This window comes from Leopardus geoffroyi, chromosome C1 (assembly GCF_018350155.1).
Source record: "Leopardus geoffroyi isolate Oge1 chromosome C1, O.geoffroyi_Oge1_pat1.0, whole genome shotgun sequence".
Lineage (NCBI taxonomy): Eukaryota > Metazoa > Chordata > Mammalia > Carnivora > Felidae > Leopardus > Leopardus geoffroyi.
The window spans coordinates 144,518,485-144,539,429 of NC_059328.1; the positions used below are offsets into that span (position 1 = coordinate 144,518,485).

At 33.6% G+C, this 20,945-nt stretch overlaps 1 protein-coding gene across 4 annotated transcripts in view; it reads left to right on the top strand.

The window, feature by feature from the left end:
* Positions 1-20,945, top strand: part of GALNT13 (polypeptide N-acetylgalactosaminyltransferase 13) — a 545,013-nt gene that overhangs the window by 224,215 nt on the left and 299,853 nt on the right. For all 4 annotated transcript variants that reach the window (XM_045479868.1, XM_045479870.1, XM_045479867.1 and 1 more), the window contains exon 4: positions 891-1,059. In XM_045479868.1, coding sequence (XP_045335824.1) covers positions 891-1,059 — 169 coding nt within the window. The remainder of the gene's footprint in view (positions 1-890; positions 1,060-20,945) is intronic.

The following is a 20,945-nucleotide window of genomic DNA, read 5'->3' on the forward strand; positions in this document are numbered from 1 at the left end:
AATCCTGAGTTCTCTTAATAATCTTTTTAATATTGATTTATTTTTGAGAGACATAAAGAGACAGAGTGTACATGGGGGAGGGACAGAGAGAGGGAGACACAGAACACAAAGCAGGCTCCAGTCTCCGAGCTGTCAGCACAGAGCGCAACATGGGGGCTCGAACTCACAAACCGTGAGATCATGACCTGAGCTGAATTCGGACAATTAACCTGCTGAGCTCCCCGGTGTCCCCTGAGTTCTCTTCATAAACAGTCAAGCCCAGAATCTTGTGACGTTCCAGTTATGGAGCACATTGTGTCTTAATCTAACTTGGCATTTGAAATTATATGTCACCACTGTGAAAGTTCTCTTATTTTTTGAAAATGCTTTGACAGAGAAATCAAATTGCATTTGGGATGAAGGATTATCAATGTTGTTGCTTTTATAAAGACGTAGTGGCAGTAGATATGTCAGATATCAGACCATTGAAATGGATGTGAACATAAATTTATCTTGGTATATTTTCAAAAGTTCTCTTTTCTTTTGTTCAGTTTGGTCTGCTTAGTGTCCAAGTTCATCCCTTCTCTAATAATTTTATATTAAAAACTATGACAGAGAAGTTTTAAATTTTGGTGGTTTGTATTGCTTAACTATGAAGTCTTAATGATTAGTCAGATCTTATAATATGTCTAGATTTAAAAGACAGCGTGCAGCACTGAGATAATGAATTAAAATATGTTGTTTCATTAGTATGGTATATGGTTGTAAGTAAGCAATAAAGACTTGATGATTGTATTATTAAGCCAGTGCGTAAATAATAGACATCAGACTCTAATTAACACATGAGTTTATTTATTCAGTTCATTATCTGTGTGTTTGTATGTGTGTGTGTACCTGTGTGTGTCTTACAGCTGTTATTTCGAGAAACCAAGAAGGGCCGGGAGAAATGGGAAAGGCTGTGCTGATTCCTAAAGATGACCAGGAGAAAATGAAAGAACTGTTTAAAATCAATCAGTTTAACCTTATGGCCAGTGATTTGATTGCCCTTAACAGAAGTCTACCGGATGTAAGATTAGAAGGGTGAGTTTACATGTGTTATATAATCTTATTTTTAGTAACCTTCATATCTCACAGTAGCTTAGAACTTCTAGAACTCTGTTTTTGAATACCTGTGCTGTAGCGGGGATGAACTGTGCATGCATATGATGGGAAATATAAACCAGTTTCTTCTCCGGCAGAGCAGAATATTTTACTTGCAAAGATATCGTGGGAGACACAACTCTAACAGGTTTCTCTTCGTGAGATGCTTTTTTTGTTTTGCTTTATCTTGCCAAATACTGAGTAAACAGGATTTTTGATAGGTTATGTGGTTGCCTGTATAGAAAGGTCTTATACTTTGTATTTGAAAACTATAGGCTTTGCTGTTCCAGTGTAAAAATGGCCAATTGCCAGTATGACTCTTTGACCTTTTAACATTATTTATTATGGATTCCAGCGAATTATGGTACTATTTTATAATTAGAATGCTCAGTTATCAGCCATGGAAGAAAGTCACTTGGAAATAATAATACTGCATGCAAGATGATGTTGAAAAATTCAACTTGTTTGTGATTAACTGTAAGTCATGCTCTAGATAGTTGAATGAATTTTAAATGGATATAATAAAAATTAGAATATTTAGTGGCAGTATTGTCATCCTAATAATATAGTCCTTAGAAAAGATAGGTCCTGAGACTTTAGAAAATCTCCAAGTTTACAAATATGCTGCAGAATACATTTCTATGTAAACAGAAGTTGTTCTTTTAGACATCTAATGACTTTCTCCATATAGAATAAAATAACAGTTAATGCAAATAAAGTTTACCACCTATAATGGGTTGTATTACATTAGTAATATAGTGATATTATCATATTTATCATATCTCTTTTTTTTCCTTTCTAAATTACTTCAGAAAATACCAAAGTAACCAAATCTTGTTGAGATGATCGGGCTGGACTGTCAGAAGGTTCATTTTATAGCTAAGTACTGGTTTTGGACATCCTTGTATGCTTTTGTCTCTCTCAAAAAAAACCTCATAAATAAGTACATATTTTGCACATTTTTGGTCTCTAACAAATGACTAAAATGTGAAAATTACATTTGCGCATTTCAAAGATCTGTAGCATTTTATAGGTAGTTATGTCTATATTTGCATATTTGTACATAGACACATTTGTATTTTTAAAGACCTACAATAAGTTTATTCTTCTAAACAATTTTGAAACATTTTAGATGCTAAGCTTATGCCGTAATAATTGTGCATTCCTCACTTTCTTTTATATACTATGTTGTAATAAAATGGATAAAGGTGATACCTTTTCAGGAAAACCACCTGAACAGTATTTCAAATTTTTATGAAATCTTTATTTTCAACTATCAGAACATAAATTTTATATCAGATCTGGGATACTTAAGGTAACAACTGCCTTAGTACAGAGCCATCAGTTTTAAAAAGGGAGAAGGAAAATGTTCATTGAGCATCATTTAAAATATTTGTGGCCAATGGCATTTCTTCTTTTATGAATGACTTAGTAAATTAAGTGCTTGAGTAATTATACCTTAAAATATAGAACAATTCAACTTTTTAAAATGGAAAATTCAAATGGATTACTGTAAATATTACAAAAATGCAATATTTACTGTGGTTGTTTTTATTTATTTATTTTGTGTGTGTGTGTGTGTGTGAGTTAGATACATCTTTATTACAAGAATTTCTAAGCACCATGAGCCTCTTTTTTTAAGTTGAGATATAATTGATGTATAAGATTGTATTTGTTTCAGGTGTACAACATAGTGATTTTATATTTGTATATATTGTGTAATGATCACCATAATAAGTCAAGTTAACATCTATCACCACACAAACTTTTTTCTTGTGTTGAGAAACTTTTCAGATTTACTCTCTCAGCACCTATCAAATATGCAACATTGTATTATTGACTATAGTCATCATGCTGTACATTATTTATTTATTTTATATGACTTATTTATTTTGTAACTGGAAGTATGTACCTCTTGACCTAATTCACCCATTTCTCCCAGCCCCCAAATTTCCTCCCCTCTTGCAGCCACCAATCTGTTCTCTGTATCAGTTTATTTCTTTTGTTTTTAAGATTCTATCTGTAGGTGAAATCATACAGTATATTTCTTTTTCTATTTGACTTATTTTACTTGGCATAATACCCTTAAGGTCCATCCATGTTGTTGGAAATGGCCAAATTTAATGCTTTTTAATGATTGAGTATTCCATTGTATATATACCACTTCTTTATTCATTTATCCACTGATGGAAACTTGGGATATTTCCATACCTTGGCTATTGCAAATAATGCTTCAATGAACATAAGGAGGGTGCGTATGTGACTTCAAATTTGTGTTTCTGTCTTCTTTGGGTAAATAGTAGAGAAATTGCTGGATCATATGCTATTCCTATCTTTAATATTTTAAGGAAACTTCATACTGTCTTCGATAATGGCTCCACCAATTTATATTCCCACCAACAGTGCACAAGACTCTTTTTTTCTACATTTTGTCAACACTTATTTCTTGTCTTTTTGATATTAGCCTTTCTGACAGGTGTGAGGTGATATCTCATTGAGGTTTGGTTTCCATTGATTAGTTATATTAGACATATTTCAGGTGCCTGTTGGCCATCTGTATGTCATCTTTGGAAAAATGTATGTACATATCCTCTGTTCATTTTTATTTTTATTTTTTTTATTATTTTTTTTTTTAATTTTTTTTTCAACGTTTATTTATTTTTGGGACAGAGAGAGACAGAGCATGAACGGGGGAGGGGCAGAGAGAGAGGGAGACACAGAATCGGAAACAGGCTCCAGGCTCTGAGCCATCAGCCCAGAGCCTGACGCGGGGCTCAAACCCACGGACCGCGAGATCGTGACCTGGCTGAAGTCGGACGCTTAACCGACTGCGCCACCCAGGCGCCCCTCTGTTCATTTTTAAATTGGATTGTTATGTTGTTGTTGTTTATGAATTTGTTGTATTTTGGATATTAAGCCCTGATCATATATATGATTTTCAAATATTTTCTTACATTCAGTAAGTGGTCTTTCCATTTTGTTTGTGGATTTCTTTGCAGTACAGAAAAATTTCAGTTTGATACAGTCCCAACTTGTTTATTTTTACCTTTCTTGTTTTTGACTTAGGAATCACAACCACAAAATCATCACCAAGATGGATGTCAAGTAGCTGACTGCCTCTATTTTCTTCTAAGAGTTTTATGGTTTCAGGCTTTAACATTCAAGTCTTTTAATCCACTTTGAGTTAATTTGTGTGTATGGTGTAAGATAGTAGTCTAATTTCATTCTGTTTCTTGTGTCTGCCCAATTTTTCTAACACCACTTGTCTTTTCTTCAATGTATTTTCTTGCCTCCTTTGTTGTAAATTAATTGGCCACTATATGCGTGGGTTTATTTGGGGGCTCTCTATTCTGTTCTATTGACCTCTGGGTCTGTTTTTATGCCAGTACCATACAGTTTGATTACTAAAACTTCATAATATACTGTGAAATCAGGGAGCATGATGCCTCCAGCTTATTTCTTTTTTCCAAATATCGCTTTGGCTATTTGGGATCTTTTGTGGTTCCATACAAATTTTAGGATTGTGTGTTCTGTTTCTGTGAAAAAAGCTATTGTAATTTTGAATAGGGATTGCATTAAATCTGTAGATTACTTTGGGTAATATATGCATCTTCCTTCACCTATTCCTCCTCCTCCTCTTCCCCCGTCCCTCTCTCCCCCCGTCCCCACTCCTCCCCCTTCTTCCTTTCTCCTCTTCTCTTCCTCCTCCTTCTTCTTTTCTAATTGCTCAGGTTAGGACTTGCAGTGCTGTGTGGATTAAAAGTGGTGAAAGTGGAAATTTTTGTCATTTTCTTGATATAGAGGAACAGCTTTTCACCGTTGAGTATATTAGCTATGGGCTTGTCATATATTGCCTTTAATATGTTGAGGTATGTTCCTTCTATACCCACTTTATTGAGAATTTTTATTTTAAATGGATATTTAATTTTGTCAAATGTTTTTTTTTCTGCATCTATTGAGATGATCCTATGATTTTTATCCCTTGTCTTGTTAATGTGGTATGTCGTATTGATTAATTTGCAGATGTTGAAGCATCCTTGTGTCCCAGGAATAAATCGCACTTAGTCATTATGCATAATCTTTTTAATATTGAATTGGGTTTGCTAATAATTGTTGAGGATTTTTGCATTTTGGCACATCGGGGATGTTGGCCTATAATTTTCTTTTTTGTGGTGTTCTTGTCTGGCTTTTGTATTAGGGTAATGCTGGCCTTGTAAAATAAATTTGTAGGTATTCATTCCTCTTCAATTTTTTTTGGAAGAGTGTGAGAAGGATATGTATTAAAATTTTGAATGTTTGGTAGAAAACACTGGTGAAGCCATTGGATCCTGGACTTTCATTTGTTGGGGGGTCTGGTTATTAATTCAATCTCCTTACTGGTAATTGATCTGTTCAAATTTTCTCTTTCTTCATGATTCAGTCTTGGAAGGTTGTATGTTTCAGGACTTTATTCATCTTTTCTAGGTTGTCCAGTCTGGTGGTGTATCATTGTTCATAGTAATCTCTTTTGATCCTTTATATTTCTGTGGTATCAGTTGTAACTTTTGCTCTTCCATTTCTGTTTTATTTATTTGGGTCTTCTCTTTTTGTTGTTGTTGGTGAGTCTAACTAAAGGTTTATCAATTTTGTTTACCTTTTTAAGGAACTCACTCTTTCAGTGATATTGTCTACTGCCTTTTAGTCTTTATTTCACTTGTTTCTGCTCTGATATTTATTATTTCCTTCCTTGTTCTAACCTTGTGCTTTGTTTGTTCTTCTTTCTTTAGTTCTGTTTAGTGTACAACTAGACTGAGATTTTCCATATATTAAGGTAGGTCTGTATCACTATGAACTTCCTTTTTAGAACTGCTTTTGCTGCATCCTGTAGATTTTGATATGTTGTATTTCCATTTCCATCCTCCAGGATTTGTTTGTTTGTTTTAGTTCTTTTGATTTCTTCAGTTACACATTAGTTGTTTAGTAGTATGTTGTTTAATCTGCACATATATTTGTTTAAAGTTTATTTATTTTGAGAGAGGGGAGAGGGGCAGAGAAAGAAGGAGAGAGAGAGAGAGGGAGAGACAGAGAGAGAGAAAGAGAAAGAGAATCTCAAGCAGGCCCCATGCTTTCAGAGTGGAGCCTGACATGTGGCTCCATCTCACAAACCGTGAAATCATGACCTGAGCTAAAATCAAGAGTTGGTCACTTAAACAACTGAGCCACCCAGGCACCCCAAGTCTCCACATACTTAAAAAAATTTTTCAGTATTCTTCTTAAAAATGATTTCTACTTTTAAACCAGTGTGGTTGGAAAAGATGCTTGATATGATTTTAATCTTGTTAAATATATTTAGACTTGTTTTGTGGTCTAACATAAGATCTATCCTGGATATCTATCCATTTGTCTCTGAGAAGAATGTGTATATTGCTGTTTTGGGTGGAATGTTCTGTATTTATAGAGTCCACCTGGCCTAATGGGTTGTTTAAAGCCAATATTTCTTTATTGATTTTCTGTCTGGACAGTCTATCCATTGATATAAGTAAGGTACTAAAAACCCTATTCTTACTGTATTACTGTTAATCTCCCTTTAGGTTTGTTAATATGTGCTCTGTATATTTAGGTGTTTCTTTATTAGGTGCATAGGTATTTAAAAATTGCTGTATCTTCTTGTTGGATTGATCCTTTATCATTATGTTTGTCTTTTACTATAGTCTTTGTTTTAAAATCTGTTTTGTCTGGGGGTGCCTGGATGACTCAGGCAGCTGAGTGACTGCCTCTTGATTTTGGCTCAGGTCATGATCCCAGAGTGGTGGGATTGAGCCCCACACCAGGCTCTGTGCTGAGCATGGAACTTGTTTAAGATTCTCTCTCTCACTTTCTCTTTATCCTTCTGCCCCTCTCCCTTGCTTATGGTATCTCTCTCTCTAAAATATAAATAAATAAATAAATAAATAAATAAATAAATAAATAAATAATCTATTTTGTCTATGTATAGGTACTGCAGCTTTCTTTTGGTTTCCATTTGCATGAAACATCTTTTTCATCCCTTCACTTTCAGCCTGTGTATGTTCTTATATCTGAAGTGAGTTTCTTGTAGTCAGCACATAGGTTGGTCTTATTTGTTTCTTTGTTTATTTTAATCCATTCAGCCAGTTTTTTTTTTTTCCATTGGAGAATTTAGTCCATTTACATTTAAAATAATTATTGATAGGTATGTACTAATTGCCATTTTGTTAATTGTTTTCTGACTATCTTGTAATTTTTTAGTTACTTTCTCTTCCTTTTTTTCTTCTTTTTCTCTCTTCCCTATGGTTTCATGACTCCTTAAAGTTATGCTTAGATTCTTTTCTCATTATCTTTCATGTATCTTCTATAGGTTTTGGATCTGTGATTACCATAGGCTTACATATAACAGCTTATATAATCAATAGTCTATTTAAAGTTGACAGCAAATTACATCTCAACATATTCTAAAACTACACTTTTACTGCCAGCCCACACATGCATTTTAATTTTCATGTCATGCTTTTTATTTTCATGCAAACTTCATTTGCATCTTTTTATTTTGTGTATCCCTTAACTAATTATAGTTGTTTATACTGCTTTTGCCTTTTAACCATCACGCTAACTTTACTAATTTAATCCACTACCTTTCCTATATACTTACCTATACCATCAAGATTTTTACTTTCATATGTTTTCTTGTTACTCATTAATGTTTTTTCTTTTCAACTTAAAGTAGTCCCTTTAACGTTTTTTGTAAGTCTCCTGTAGTAGTGAGGAACTCCCTTAGCTTTTGCTTGTTGGAAAACTATCTTTCTACTAATTCTGAATGGTAATCCTGCTGGGTAGAGGATTTGTGGTTGGAAGTTTTTTTGTTTTTTTGTTTTTTGTTTTTCCCTTCAGCTTTTTAAGTATATCCTGTACCTGGTGAAAAGTCTGCTGATCATTTTATGAGGGGTTCTCTCATACATATCAAGTCCTTTTTTCTCTTGTGGGATTTAAGATTTTATTTTTATCTTTAACTTTTGATATTTTAATTATAATGTGTCTGGTGTTGATTTCTTCCAGTTCATTTTATTTGGAACTCATTTGATTTCCTGGATCTGGATGTCTGTTTCTTCCCCAGGTTAGAGAAATTTTCAGCTATTATTTCTTCAGATTAGTTTTCTTCCTCTTTCTCTCTTTATTCTCCTTCTGGTACCCCTGTGATGTAAATGTTTTATTTGATGTTGTCCTATTGGTCCCTTAAGCTACTTTCTCTTTTCTAAATTTTTTTTTTGCTACTCTGCTTTGGTGAGTTCCACTACCCTGTCTTCCAGATCAATAATCCTTTTTCTACTTCCTCTAGTCTGTTGTTGAAGCACTCTTATGTACTTTTAGTTCAGTTATTTCATTCTGCAGCTCTGTGACTTCTGTTTAGTACTTTCTTATATTTTCTATCTCTTTGTCAAAGTTCTCACTATGTCTCCTGGTTCAGTGAACATCCTTATACCATTACATTGAACTCTTTATCAGTTAAGTTTCTTATATTTCTTTCATTAAGTTTTTTTTCCCTAAGGTCTTGTTCTTTTATTTGGAACTTATTTATCTGTTTCTTTATTTTCCTTGATTGTTTGTGCCCATGTATTAGGAGAGAGGCCTACCTCTTCCAGTCTTGAAGGAGTGGCTTTATATAGTAGATTAATCTTCTCTTTCAACCTTGTCCTAGCTCTTGGTTGTGTCTTGAACCTTTGGAGTTGTCTAAATAGCCTGATTTATTCTTGATAGGTCCCTGTTTTTGAGGTTGTATCAAAACCTGTCATTGTTTCAGAGGGAGGGATCTTAGCCCCTACTTTCAGGCTGATTGGAAATGAAACCCTCAGGCAGCAGCTTTTGAAGTATGGTAATATATACAGTCCTGTAGGACTACAGTTGTAAACCTGCTGGCCTCCAGATTGGGGGGTATTTCCTTGGCAACATTTGCAAAAATCAAAACTCCTAATGATTGTATAAACTTCTTTCTGGGAGGTGCTAGCTAGCTGTAGCAAGGTCCCTGGAGAACACAAAGATGGCATCCCCTGGCCTCTGTTCTCTAAGATCAACTCTATTCCCTCTGTAGATATCTGCTGAACTGGCAGTCTGCCCCTCAGACTAAAATTCCAGGACAAGCAAGTAGGCCTTTTCACAGAAGATTCAGGTGTTTCAGTCTTCTGTCTGTGTTGTGCCCTTGGGTTATTAGCCTGCCAAAAACCGCCTTTTCAATTGTTTCAGTACTGTAGGGCCCACAAATGCAACCTCCCCTAGCCAACATAGATCAACACTCAAGAGGTATCCCCTATATGGACTGGGCACACCAGCCAGCTTTAATGGAGCAATGGGGCTCATGCACTATGTTCCCATTAGTATTAGTGTGTTGTGGGTAGTGCTGGGCCTGGGCGTGCCTGCCAGCTTTATTGGGTCTGTAGGATAGCACTGAGGTGGGATGTACCTCCCAGCCATAGCAAAGCCATGGAGAGTACAGGGTTGGGACATTCTCTCTGGCACTAGCAAGATAGAGGGAGAGTGTAAAAAAATGACACCCATAATCAGTGACACTACTAAGTAGAATGAGATCCCCCAAATGGTGCTCACTGGCATCTCCATCTCCAGAGAGTCCCAACAGGCTCCTGCCTCTCTAGCAGACACTTGAAGATTAGCAAATGAATCTCTTTCACATATGGTATCATGATTTTCAAACTGCTGGTTTTGCACAGGTCTTGGGTGCATGAGTCTACATGCAATCTCTTTAAGTGTAGATTCTCAGCTTCCTACATCCTTTGGGTTTCCTGGACACCAATTGGTTTTCAAAGCCAGCCATTCTGGGGCCTTGTCCCTTCAGTACAGGTCCTAAAGGCCGGGATGCCTGATGTGGAGCATGTACCTCTTGCTCATCAGGGAGAAACTCTGTATTTGTGAGATCTGATTATGATCAGATTGTGGATTGTTGATTGTGGGTTGCTATGCTGGGGTGAGGATTTTGGTGAGACCAGGCCTTTGCCTTTCCTACCCATCTTAATGTAACTCCATTATCCTTTGTTGTGGAGAAACTGACAAGCTGGTTTTCAGGTCTTTTTTTTTTAGAGGGAAGTGTTCTATATGTAGCTGTAGATTTGGTGTCTGTGGGAAGAAGTAAGCTGAGGATCTTTTGTGTCACCATCTTGAACTACCTCCTGTGTACTGTGATTATTAGTGCTTGAATTTTGAGATTTTTAAAATAGTCTGTGAAATAATATTAATGAAAAGAATACTTTTCTATTTTATGTGCCACCATAATTTATGATATCAGTAAGAAAACATAAATGCCATCCAAACTTTCTAGACAAATCGTCAAATGTGTGGAGGCTTATTGCAGGTATTTGCAAGTCATGTTGAATGACTCAATTGTGTGACTGTCTGGGAAAAACTAATGTTGAAAAACACATCATGAATCAGATATCCAAACTGTTAGTTAAAAGATGTACAAATCTGTCAATACTTGTTTAATGTAGAAAATATCTTTTTTTTTTAATTTTGGTATTAAAGTTCAATTTTTGAATAATTATATCTTAAAAAGATATGAACACGTTAAAGTAGCCAAGTGATGACTGATAAGTTATATAAAGGTGTACAAAATTGGTATTGAGAAATAGTTGTTAAAAAGAACTTAATTTTAGTGGAAAACTTGAATTGATATCTACTTACAAAGTGTCTGAATGACACAAGCAGTGAATTCATTCAAATATCTCAGCCTATTTTACTAGAATATACCCTTAAACTGGCTTGACTGAATTCAGAGATTATCCTAAAAGTTTAATGTTGTGTGTACCCTTAATATCAATCTACAAATATTTGAAGATATGTACAGAGCAAAAAAATTAAGCAAATATCCCATGTTTTCACAGAGAAGGGACAAGATGAAAATATTTTTTCTTGGAAGTAATTGTAATGAAACATCAGGACAAATTAGAGTTAAGTTTTGGAAAATACAATCCTAGTGATTGAATATTTACATTAAGTTACTTCTTTATTTGACATATTTAATGTATTAAATGTATAATAAATTTATATATATTCTAATTACTTGAGCAAATGAAATGATAGTATTAATAACAATCATGGTAACAGGATATTTTAAGTGCAGTTAAGACTGAAGACCTTACTAAATTTCTTATTTTCTTGAAGTCCCTCCATTTCTGGGATTCTTGTTGTATATGCATATAAATAAACTTTTTATAAATAAAACTTTTTATGTATAAATAAAAATACATATATTTATATAAATATAAATAAACTGACAGCTGTTATCACCCCCTTTTCTCTTTTTCCCATCTTTCCTAACAACAAAAAAAGTGAAATGTCATAAAATTCTGATTCAGAATTTTGAGGAAAGTGAATATTTTCCTCAATGGTCGTCATTGAGGTTAATATGTTAATGGTCATCATTAGAGATTTGTTACCATGCTTCTCAATAATCATGGTTCTAAGGGGCTCAGTTGGTTAGCATCCGACTTTGGCTCAGGTCATGGTCTCATGTTTCGTGAGTTCAAGCCCACATCAGGCTCTGCAGAAAGCTCAGAGCCTGTAGCCTGCTTCATATTCTTTGTCTCCCTCTCTCTACCCCTCCCCTGGTCACACTCTGTCTCTCTCTCTCTTTCTCTCTCTCTCTTTCAAAAATAAATAAACATTGAAAAAACAATTATGGTTCTAAGATTTTGTAAATTTATGTAATTTATATTTAAGAACAGGGATAAAAATTTCTCTTTTCAGGATGTCATTTGTTTGTTTGTTTTTTAACATAAGATTTTTATGTTAATATCTGGAGAGAGTTACCAAATAAAAAAATCCATTTAGAGACATTAAATGCACTTTTGTTGAGCACTTAATATATTAATATGCACCAAATACTGTTCTCTGTGCCTGGGATATAGCAGTGAACAAAATTAAGTCCCTCCTTCATGGAATTTGCAATCAGTAACAGACTAAGAATGGTAAGGTATGGAGAATAGAGAAGTGAGGGAAAGCCTCTTTGAGAAATTCACATTTGAGTAAGTTAATAGACTTTAAGAACATAAATATTATAATTTCTTTTTACCAATACACAGAGATATTAAATATTTACTGGGTGCCTGGAACAGTCAATCCTAGAAATATAATGAATCTATGGTTATGTAAAAGTCCATAAAAACTCAAAAGCCAAGGAGTAATCATTAAGCAAATGTATAGGTGTGTGTGTGTGTGTGTGTGTGTGTGTGTGTGTGTGTGTGTATGTATTTGCATTACTTTTGAGAATAGTGTTTGAATTGCATATTCAATGAATGCCAGTAAAAATCATATTTTAGTTGGCTTAGGCATCAGTAGTCAGTATTATCTCATGCCTGTAGGCTGTCCTAAAGTAGAGAACACGACTATGACCATAATCACTGAGGTAGGTACATGACTCTATTCCATCATATGCAAAACATATATGAGAAGAAAGAGCCCACTGTGGAGAAATATTCTTCAAGTAAATGGAAAAAAATCTCAGCTATGGAGCCAAAATCTGTAGCTTTGGAGCCAAAACCATAAGTTTAAGATCTGGCTGTATGGCTCACTATTAGACCTTGAGCAAGACATTAATTTTCTAAACCCCAGTTTCCTTTCATTGATTAAGCCAAAAAGTCAGTCAACCAATCAAACAATCTGTCATTTACCTAATATAAGCTTAGCTTTAAGAACAAAACAAATGCATATAAATAACAGCCCCTGACTGTGAGGAGGTAAAAGGGGTGTATTTACATAAACAACTAATTAATGATATTGTATGAGCATACCTATAATTGCAAAAATAACAAAGTATATATAGAATTGCCCTGAGTTCCTAGTGAGATATTATTATTATTATTATTATTATTATTATGTGGAATTCTCATGCCCTGGGCTCCATTTGTGGACTGAATGCGGGAAGTTTTTAAGCAGTCTGCTTTTCCCTTTACTCTGCAATTATTTTTGAATAAGAAATTAACAGTAATTATTGGATGAATATTTATAAAAACGCTATGGGCAATTAAAACAAAATGCTAAGGTTCTTTAGCATTTACTTGTATTCAGACATTAATAGTACTTCAAGTTCTGGCATTGAGTTATTTGAAGGTTATAATGCAGCTGGCATTTAAATATATTTCATCAGGGAAAAAATGAAGAAATAGGAGATTTATTTCAGCTATTTATATCCTAGACCAAATAACTGCTTCTTACGTATGCACACAAGCAAGCTGATAAAGAGAAAAAGACTCTAGCAGTCTTGCATTATTAGTGGAAGAGCTACAGCATACAAATTCTGAATAAGTTGCCCTCGAAAGACAAGTTTATTTACTATATAAAACAAAAATACACCATAGGATATATTTTCTCTGTTCTCAATCTCCTAAGTGTACCTGCCCATATATATGGATTGCCTTTCCCATGAATTAAAATATGACAAGTGTAGCATTGATTGCACAAAGGAGAAATGGAAAATGAGAATTTTAATTGGATTTCTGATCTCTGTTCCACATCTTTTCTTTTTCATTTGAGAATTACTATAACTTTCATATGCTGGCAAAAATTCTGGCAATAATAATAATTTCTATGATATTTGATTTATGTAATGTGCTCATGTGTGGAATTAATTTCACTGCCTAGATTAAAAGCGGTGTGTAAGAATATTTGTCTATGTGTGTTTGTGTATGTACTTCAATACATATATATTTGATGAAAATGGAGATGATAGGTGTTATTATTATCTTTGGGTTAATATTATTATACCATAACTTTCTTTTCAAATAAGAAAGTGGAGTAAAACATTTCTAGGTATTTTCTCAGGGACACATCTGTGTACCACTATAGGCAAAAAGCATGCTGCATAACCCAATTTACACTTGAACTACCCCTCAACAGTCCCTTTATTTAATTTTTGGACACTATTACATTGGATTTTTTAAATTATGGTAAAATATATACAGTATAAAAGGTACTGTATCAAGTGTTTTTAAGTGTACATTTTAGTAGTGTTATGAAGGGGATAAGAATATGTCACCACAAACCATACCACTTTTTTTTTTCCAAACTGCAAATTGCTCCATGTTTTATTTGTAGTCCATACAAAAGGTAAAATACCACTTTGACATAAAGCTTATTTTAAGTTGAAAGCAGCTGAGAAAAGGCAGATACAGGAAAAGCTCTCTTCAACTTCCCTCTGCCTAAAAGCAAAGCATGCATTTCCATTTCCAAGATGTCCCTCTCTCTTGAACCAGGAAAGGAACAACCTTTCTCACTGTAGTCAGAGCTATTCCTGCATAGCTATGACTACGCATAAACTAAACCCTACTAACTAGCCCTTATCAGCTATTAGTTTCTCCCATATGTTTGCTTTCCCACAACTTATCACCCCTGGGGACACAAATACCTTGTTGCATTTTGTTTTGTTTTGTTTTTTGTCAGGTCATTTCTCCACAATTTATCACCTCTTCTTAAAATGATATATAGACTCCCAAGTTTAACCACTTCTTTGGGTACTCACTACTTTCCTATGAAGACCTCCATACACATAAAAACCAAAAATAGTAACATCAAAAAAAATTGATATGCCTTTTCTGCTGTTACTCTTTCATTTGTCAATTTAATATGTGGGCTTCATGTTCTAAAAACTAGAGGGTAGAGAGAAAAAGTGTTTTTTGTTTGTTTATTTGTTTGTTTTTCCTTCTCTGTAAATATATTCACATTGTTGTGCACCCAGTCTCCAGAATTCTTTTCACCTTACAAAATTAAAACTGTATATCCATTAAATGACTACTCCATATTTCCTCCTACCCCTAGCCCCTGGCAATCACCATTCAAATTTCTGTCCCTGTGAATTTGACTACTCTTGGTACTTCATATAATTGGAATCATACAGCATTTGTCTTTTTATGACTGGCTTATTTCACTTAGCTGAATGTCCTCAAGGTTCATCCATGTTATAGCATATGATAGAATTTCCTAACTTTTTAAGACTAGATAGTATTTCATTTTGAGTATATACCACCTTTATCCACTCATCTGTTGATGAACACGAGGGTTACTCTCACCTTTTGGCTACTGTGAATAATCCTACAATGAACTTGGGTTTACAAACTCTCTTTAAGGTTCTGTTTTCAATTCTTGGATATATGCCCAGAAATGGAATTACTTAGTCACATGCTGATTCAGTTTTTAATTTTATGGGGAAACACTATACTGTTTACCATAGCAGCTATACCAATGCACAGGGTTCCAGTTTCTCCATATCTTTGCCAACACTTTTTTTCTGTTTTGTTTTGTTTTGTTTTGTTTTCTTTTCTTTTCTTTTCTTTTCTTTTCTTTTCTGTTCTTTCTCTTTTCCTTTCTTTCCTTTTCTTTCTTTCTTTTTCTTTTTTTTTAAGACTAACCATCCTAACAGATAGGGGTGAGGATGGTATCTTGTATTTTTAATTATTAGTGATGTTGAACATCATTTCATGTGCTTTACAGTCATTTGTATATTTTCTTTGAAAAAATATCTATTCAAGTCATTTGTGTTTTAGATCGTTTCTTTGCTGTTGAGTTGTAGGAGTTCTTTACATATTTTGGATATTAACTCCTTACAGATATGTGATTAGCAAATATATTTTTCCCGTAGGGTGCATTTTCACTCTGTTGCTTTTGTCCATTGATCAAAAACAGAAATTTTAAATTTTGGCATAATCTATCTGTTTTTGCTTTTTTTGCCTGTGCTTTTATGTCATATCCAAGAAATGATTGCTAAATCCAATGTCCTATGTTTCTTTTTCTAAGGAAGTTTTATGCTTTTAGCTTCTGTATTTAGGTCTTTGATTTATTTTGAGTGAACTTTTCTATATGGTATAAGGTAAGTGTCCAATGTGGATATATCGTTTTACCAATATAATTTCTTAAAAAGACTGTACTGTCCCCATTGCATTGTCTTGGCACCCTTATTGAAAACCATTTGACTGTATATGTAGGGGGTTATTTCTGAGCCTTCTATTGTGTTCGATTGATCTATATTTCTGCTTTTATGCCAGTAACAGACCGGTTTGAATACTGTAGATTTGTAATAAGTTTTGAAATCAGGAAGTGTGAGACTTCCAACCTTGTTTTTTGAACATTTTTTAATGATAGATTCTTTCTTCCCACAGTTACAAATATAGTTTTCATACACAGCCTCATCTTACTATAAAATGAATTTTTAAATCATTTTTATATATTCATCATTTATCAAGATCTGCTTGTGTACTTATGAAAACCAAAAGGTAGTTCTTCATTGTAGAACATTATGCATGAAAAATAGAAAATATCCAAAAAGTTTAGTATAACTGACTCTTGAACAGCATGGAGTTAGTGGCACCAAACCCCATGCAGTCAAAAATCTGCATATAACTGTTGACTCCCCAAAAAACTTAACTAGTACTAGCCTACTATTGATCAGAAGCCTTACCAATAAAATTAATTGTCTATTAACACATATATGTTATATGTATTACATATGGCATTCTTACAGTAACAGGAGCTATAGAAAAGATGTTATTAAGAAAACATCAAGAGGAGAAAATACATTTATAGTACTGTACTGTATTTATTTTAAAAATCTGTGTATAAGTGGACCCGCACATTTCAATCCTATGTTGTTTGGGGGTCAACTGGACCTAGAAGTGTGAATTTAGATGTACCACTGTATGGAGGTGAAATGAAGGAAAACTTTATAAGTGGTGTATTTGAATCCTAGCTATATAGAAATGGATATGTATGCAACCAGGCTTAGAAAGAAGATAACTCTCTGTGTAAGAATAAAAGCACATTGAGAAGGAAGCCATTTTTTTTTTTTTTTTTTTTAAGAATAGAGCCAATGAAAGTACTTGTTAAGAATATGGATTATAGGTCAACTTGGGTATGTTCCCTGGCTCTGTTTTTATTTATCCTTTTAAGAATTTATATATCCTAATTGACAAATACCTTTCTTTCTTTTATTTTGTGAATCCTAATTTTAAAAATCAGATAATTTAATCATATAACCCAATCATATGATTTAATCATATAATTTAAGAGTGATTATACTTTTATTTATATTTTTCATAATTTTGGGACTAAAATTTTTATATTTACCCATTTTTATGTCTATTAAAATTTTCTTATATTTCTAATTTTTTGTACCTTACATTGTCATTCTATGTGACTTATGGCAGAAATGTTTATTTCTGTAATCTTTATTAAAAATCAGAGCTCATATCAATAAAATGTGGTAGATTTTATTCTAAAAAAATTTTTTTTTGAAATAAAAGCCATTTTTAAAATGCAAAGATTTTGGATAATTGAGGAATGGAATAGGATGATAAAGTTTAGACAGTTAAGTATATGAGGCCATGTGAGGAAATAGCCCAATTAGAATGCAAGGTTGTAACTATCCATTCCAGATCATTGGCCTAAGGAGGATGATGAAGAATCTTAAAAACAATGCCTTTGCCTTTGTTTAGACATATCATTGTAGGCAACTAGGAGGTGTGAGAGGAGAAACATTACATGAAGGAAATGATATTTAGGAAGAACTATTTCTGCCATTTTATGTGGAGGATTTGATAGAAAAACTTGAATTTAATAGGATTTGCTATTGGCTATTATATTCATGTAGATATTATTAGATAAGGAGCTTGCCTAGGATAGTTGCCTTAGAAACATAAAGCAATATGTAGTAATAAATTAAAATGAAGGGGAAAGATAAACACCAAATTCAAAAGTGTTTCAGGAGGGATGGGCATGTAACTGAATTTTCAATTTTATCTGTGTGTGTGTGTGTGTGTGTGTGTTTTAAATCTGAAGCCAATTAGGCGAAGGGAAAAGAGATGATTCTATGTACATTTTGAAATGCTATTTCAGAATTGGTGACTGGATACAAGAAAAGAGAAAACAGAGGAACCAAAACATGACTAATGTTTCAAATTTAGGTGACTAGGAGTTTGGTAGTATTGCTGATTTTACACACACACACACACACACACACACACACACACACACACAGAGTCATACTAAATACCAATTTTAATCGGGGTAATGAAATTAATTCCACACATGAGCACATTAAATAAACCAAAGTATTGTGGAAACTATTGTTACCAGTACAGGCAAAGTTTTTGCCAGCATCTGAAAGTTGTAGTATTTCTCAAATTAAAAAGAAAGGATGTGGAACAGAGATGAGAAATCTAATTAATATTCTCATTTTCTATTTCTCCTTTGTGAAACTGATGCTACATTTATCTGTATAGTGTTAGCATAATTGGGTAAAGTGTAATTTAAAAAAAATTTGAGATTCTAATATTTCTAAAATTGGCCCTTGAAAAGTAGACTTTGTGGCAAAATGTATGGTTTTTAACTTCCCATATGAAAAGTATCTAATTTAAAAAGTAAAGATAGCTTTTAACAAACATTTGCAGATTGATTCAACTAAAAAAACAGAGTTCTGCTATTGTTAGAATAATCCTATTATTTGACTTTTGTATGAAATTCTTCCTCACTATTTTTTCCCATGGACAGATGCTTCCTGTATACATATCAGTTCCTTAAGCAAAGCCTAAATTGTTTCTATTGTCAACTTCCAGTGTTATTTTGCTGAGGCAGATCTAATTTCATAGTCAATATAGTTTAATACAGATATGACATTAAGTCATCGTTTTATTGACATGGGAGATGTTGGGATATGCAATTAATTATTCACACTGTATATCATAATTAATATTTTCATGACCTTGCAAAGTCTTATTGCTGAAGCCAATATACTGTCTTAAGGATAATTGCTATATAAATGAGAAAATTTGTGTCCAGATTTCTAATTTTAATATTTAATACCTTAGTATTCCCATGCTATTTTGTTGCATTAAAACATATTAAAACATTGTAAAAAATAAAAAAGCATCAAAAATAACTTGAAATACATGGAATATATGTATTTAATGGTTATGATCTTAGGGTAAAAAATATATGTGTATAAATATATTGTCCACTATATGCTTATTTACTTCATTTGTCATGTCTTGATTTATTTTTCTACTGAGGAAAGGCATTCTTTCTGTTTTTTTTTTTTAATGTCTTTTTCTTTATAAGTAATGATGCGGTATAAATATAGATAGAGATATTTTTACTAAAAATCACAGGAAGCTAGGTTGTTATATTTAATGAGTTAGTTAATTTTCTAAGTAATTCAAATGGAAAGATCCATTATAAAATAACTGTTGTATCATCGTGCTATATAAGATAAAGTTAAATTTTACAACATAAGTTAATAAGTAAAATTCGGCTTTGTAAACACTCATCCAGTTTTTCCTTTCTGACCACTATTTTCTGAGAAATTTAAAAGCAAATATAGCACACAGTTCATATCTTTAATGGGGTCATGTAACTTAGTGATTAACGAAAGATTTTCCCCGTGAATCAATTAATATACCTGAATTAAGAAATGAGGTAATAGTAACTAAAGCTAATTTTCAATATTTGTTGAACTTTTTCTACTTAGCAGGCGTTACATTAAGTAGTTTACCTGCATTTTGTCATGGAATTCCCCAACAAAAGCCCCTTGAAGTATATCCTGTGTTTTGTTGTATTTGTTTCATGGATTGGGAAACATGCTTAGAGAGGTTAAGGAGCTTCACCAGTCATACAGCTGACATTTGAATCCAGACAGTATAACTCTGAGTATGTGTTCTCAGTCACTAGAGAACACTAGTGAATATAAATAGAGGAAGAGACAAGACAGAGAGTTGTGTTACTAAAAACTTCAGAGAAAATATGAACCATGGGTTAGCCCTTAAATAATAGGCAGAACTTATGCAGCTATAAGGAAGAATATGGAGTTTCCAAGGGAAAGGAACAGATGAAGAGATGCACCAAATAGGATGTTATACAGTGTGTTGAAGAGACTGATCTAATGTAATAGTTTATTTTGAGGACTGTTCCTATGATCATGCTGACAGTCGTGCTGACACATGATCACTACCGTCAAACAGGCCCTCCAGCAGTCATGGGACAGTTCCCTTGTCTATTCTCTCCTCCACTTTATAACTTATTATTTCATAAGTTTGACACTCCCCTCACACCTCCAGTACATCCTTCCTCTCAGTTTATGATCTTACTTTCTATTTTATTGAGAAAACAGAAGCAAATAGAGAAAATCCCCACTGGTCTCACCATCACATCTACTTCTTACTTGCATTCGTAGCCCTCTACCTTCTCTCCTGTTGCTATGAGTGTCTTGTCCATGCTGGTAAGGACAACTAGCCCATCTATCTCAACCTAGATGCTATCCCTGAGTACATTATTCCAACAATTCTGTGTACCTCTTCAGTCATTAGTTCCGTTTCTCTCTTGAATTATTCTCACAAGGAGTGAAGCATGCTGTTTATTCTTCCTTAAAAACAAACATGTAAACAAAATACCCTTTAGACAACACTTCTCCTTACAGATATATCTGTTTTCTTCCTTTTCAAAATCTTCTTGAAAGAATTGGCTATAGTCACTGCCTTGAACTACCCCACACCTCCAGTTTGTCTTAAACCCACTTCCGTTAATTTTAATTCTCACAATACCAGCAAGACTGCTCCTGCCAAAGTCACTAATGCTTCTTATGTTGTTCCATTTACTTGTAAGTTCTCAGTCCTCATGTTTCTTGAGCTATTAGCATCAAAATACAGCTGATTCCTATCTTTTTTTTTTTTTTTGAAACAAATTTTTACTTGGCTACCAACTCACTGGTGCTGCCCTAATTTTTCTTGTACTTCTGTGACCATTGCTTCTCTTTGTTATTTCATGGTGCCTTTTCTTCTCCGAAACCT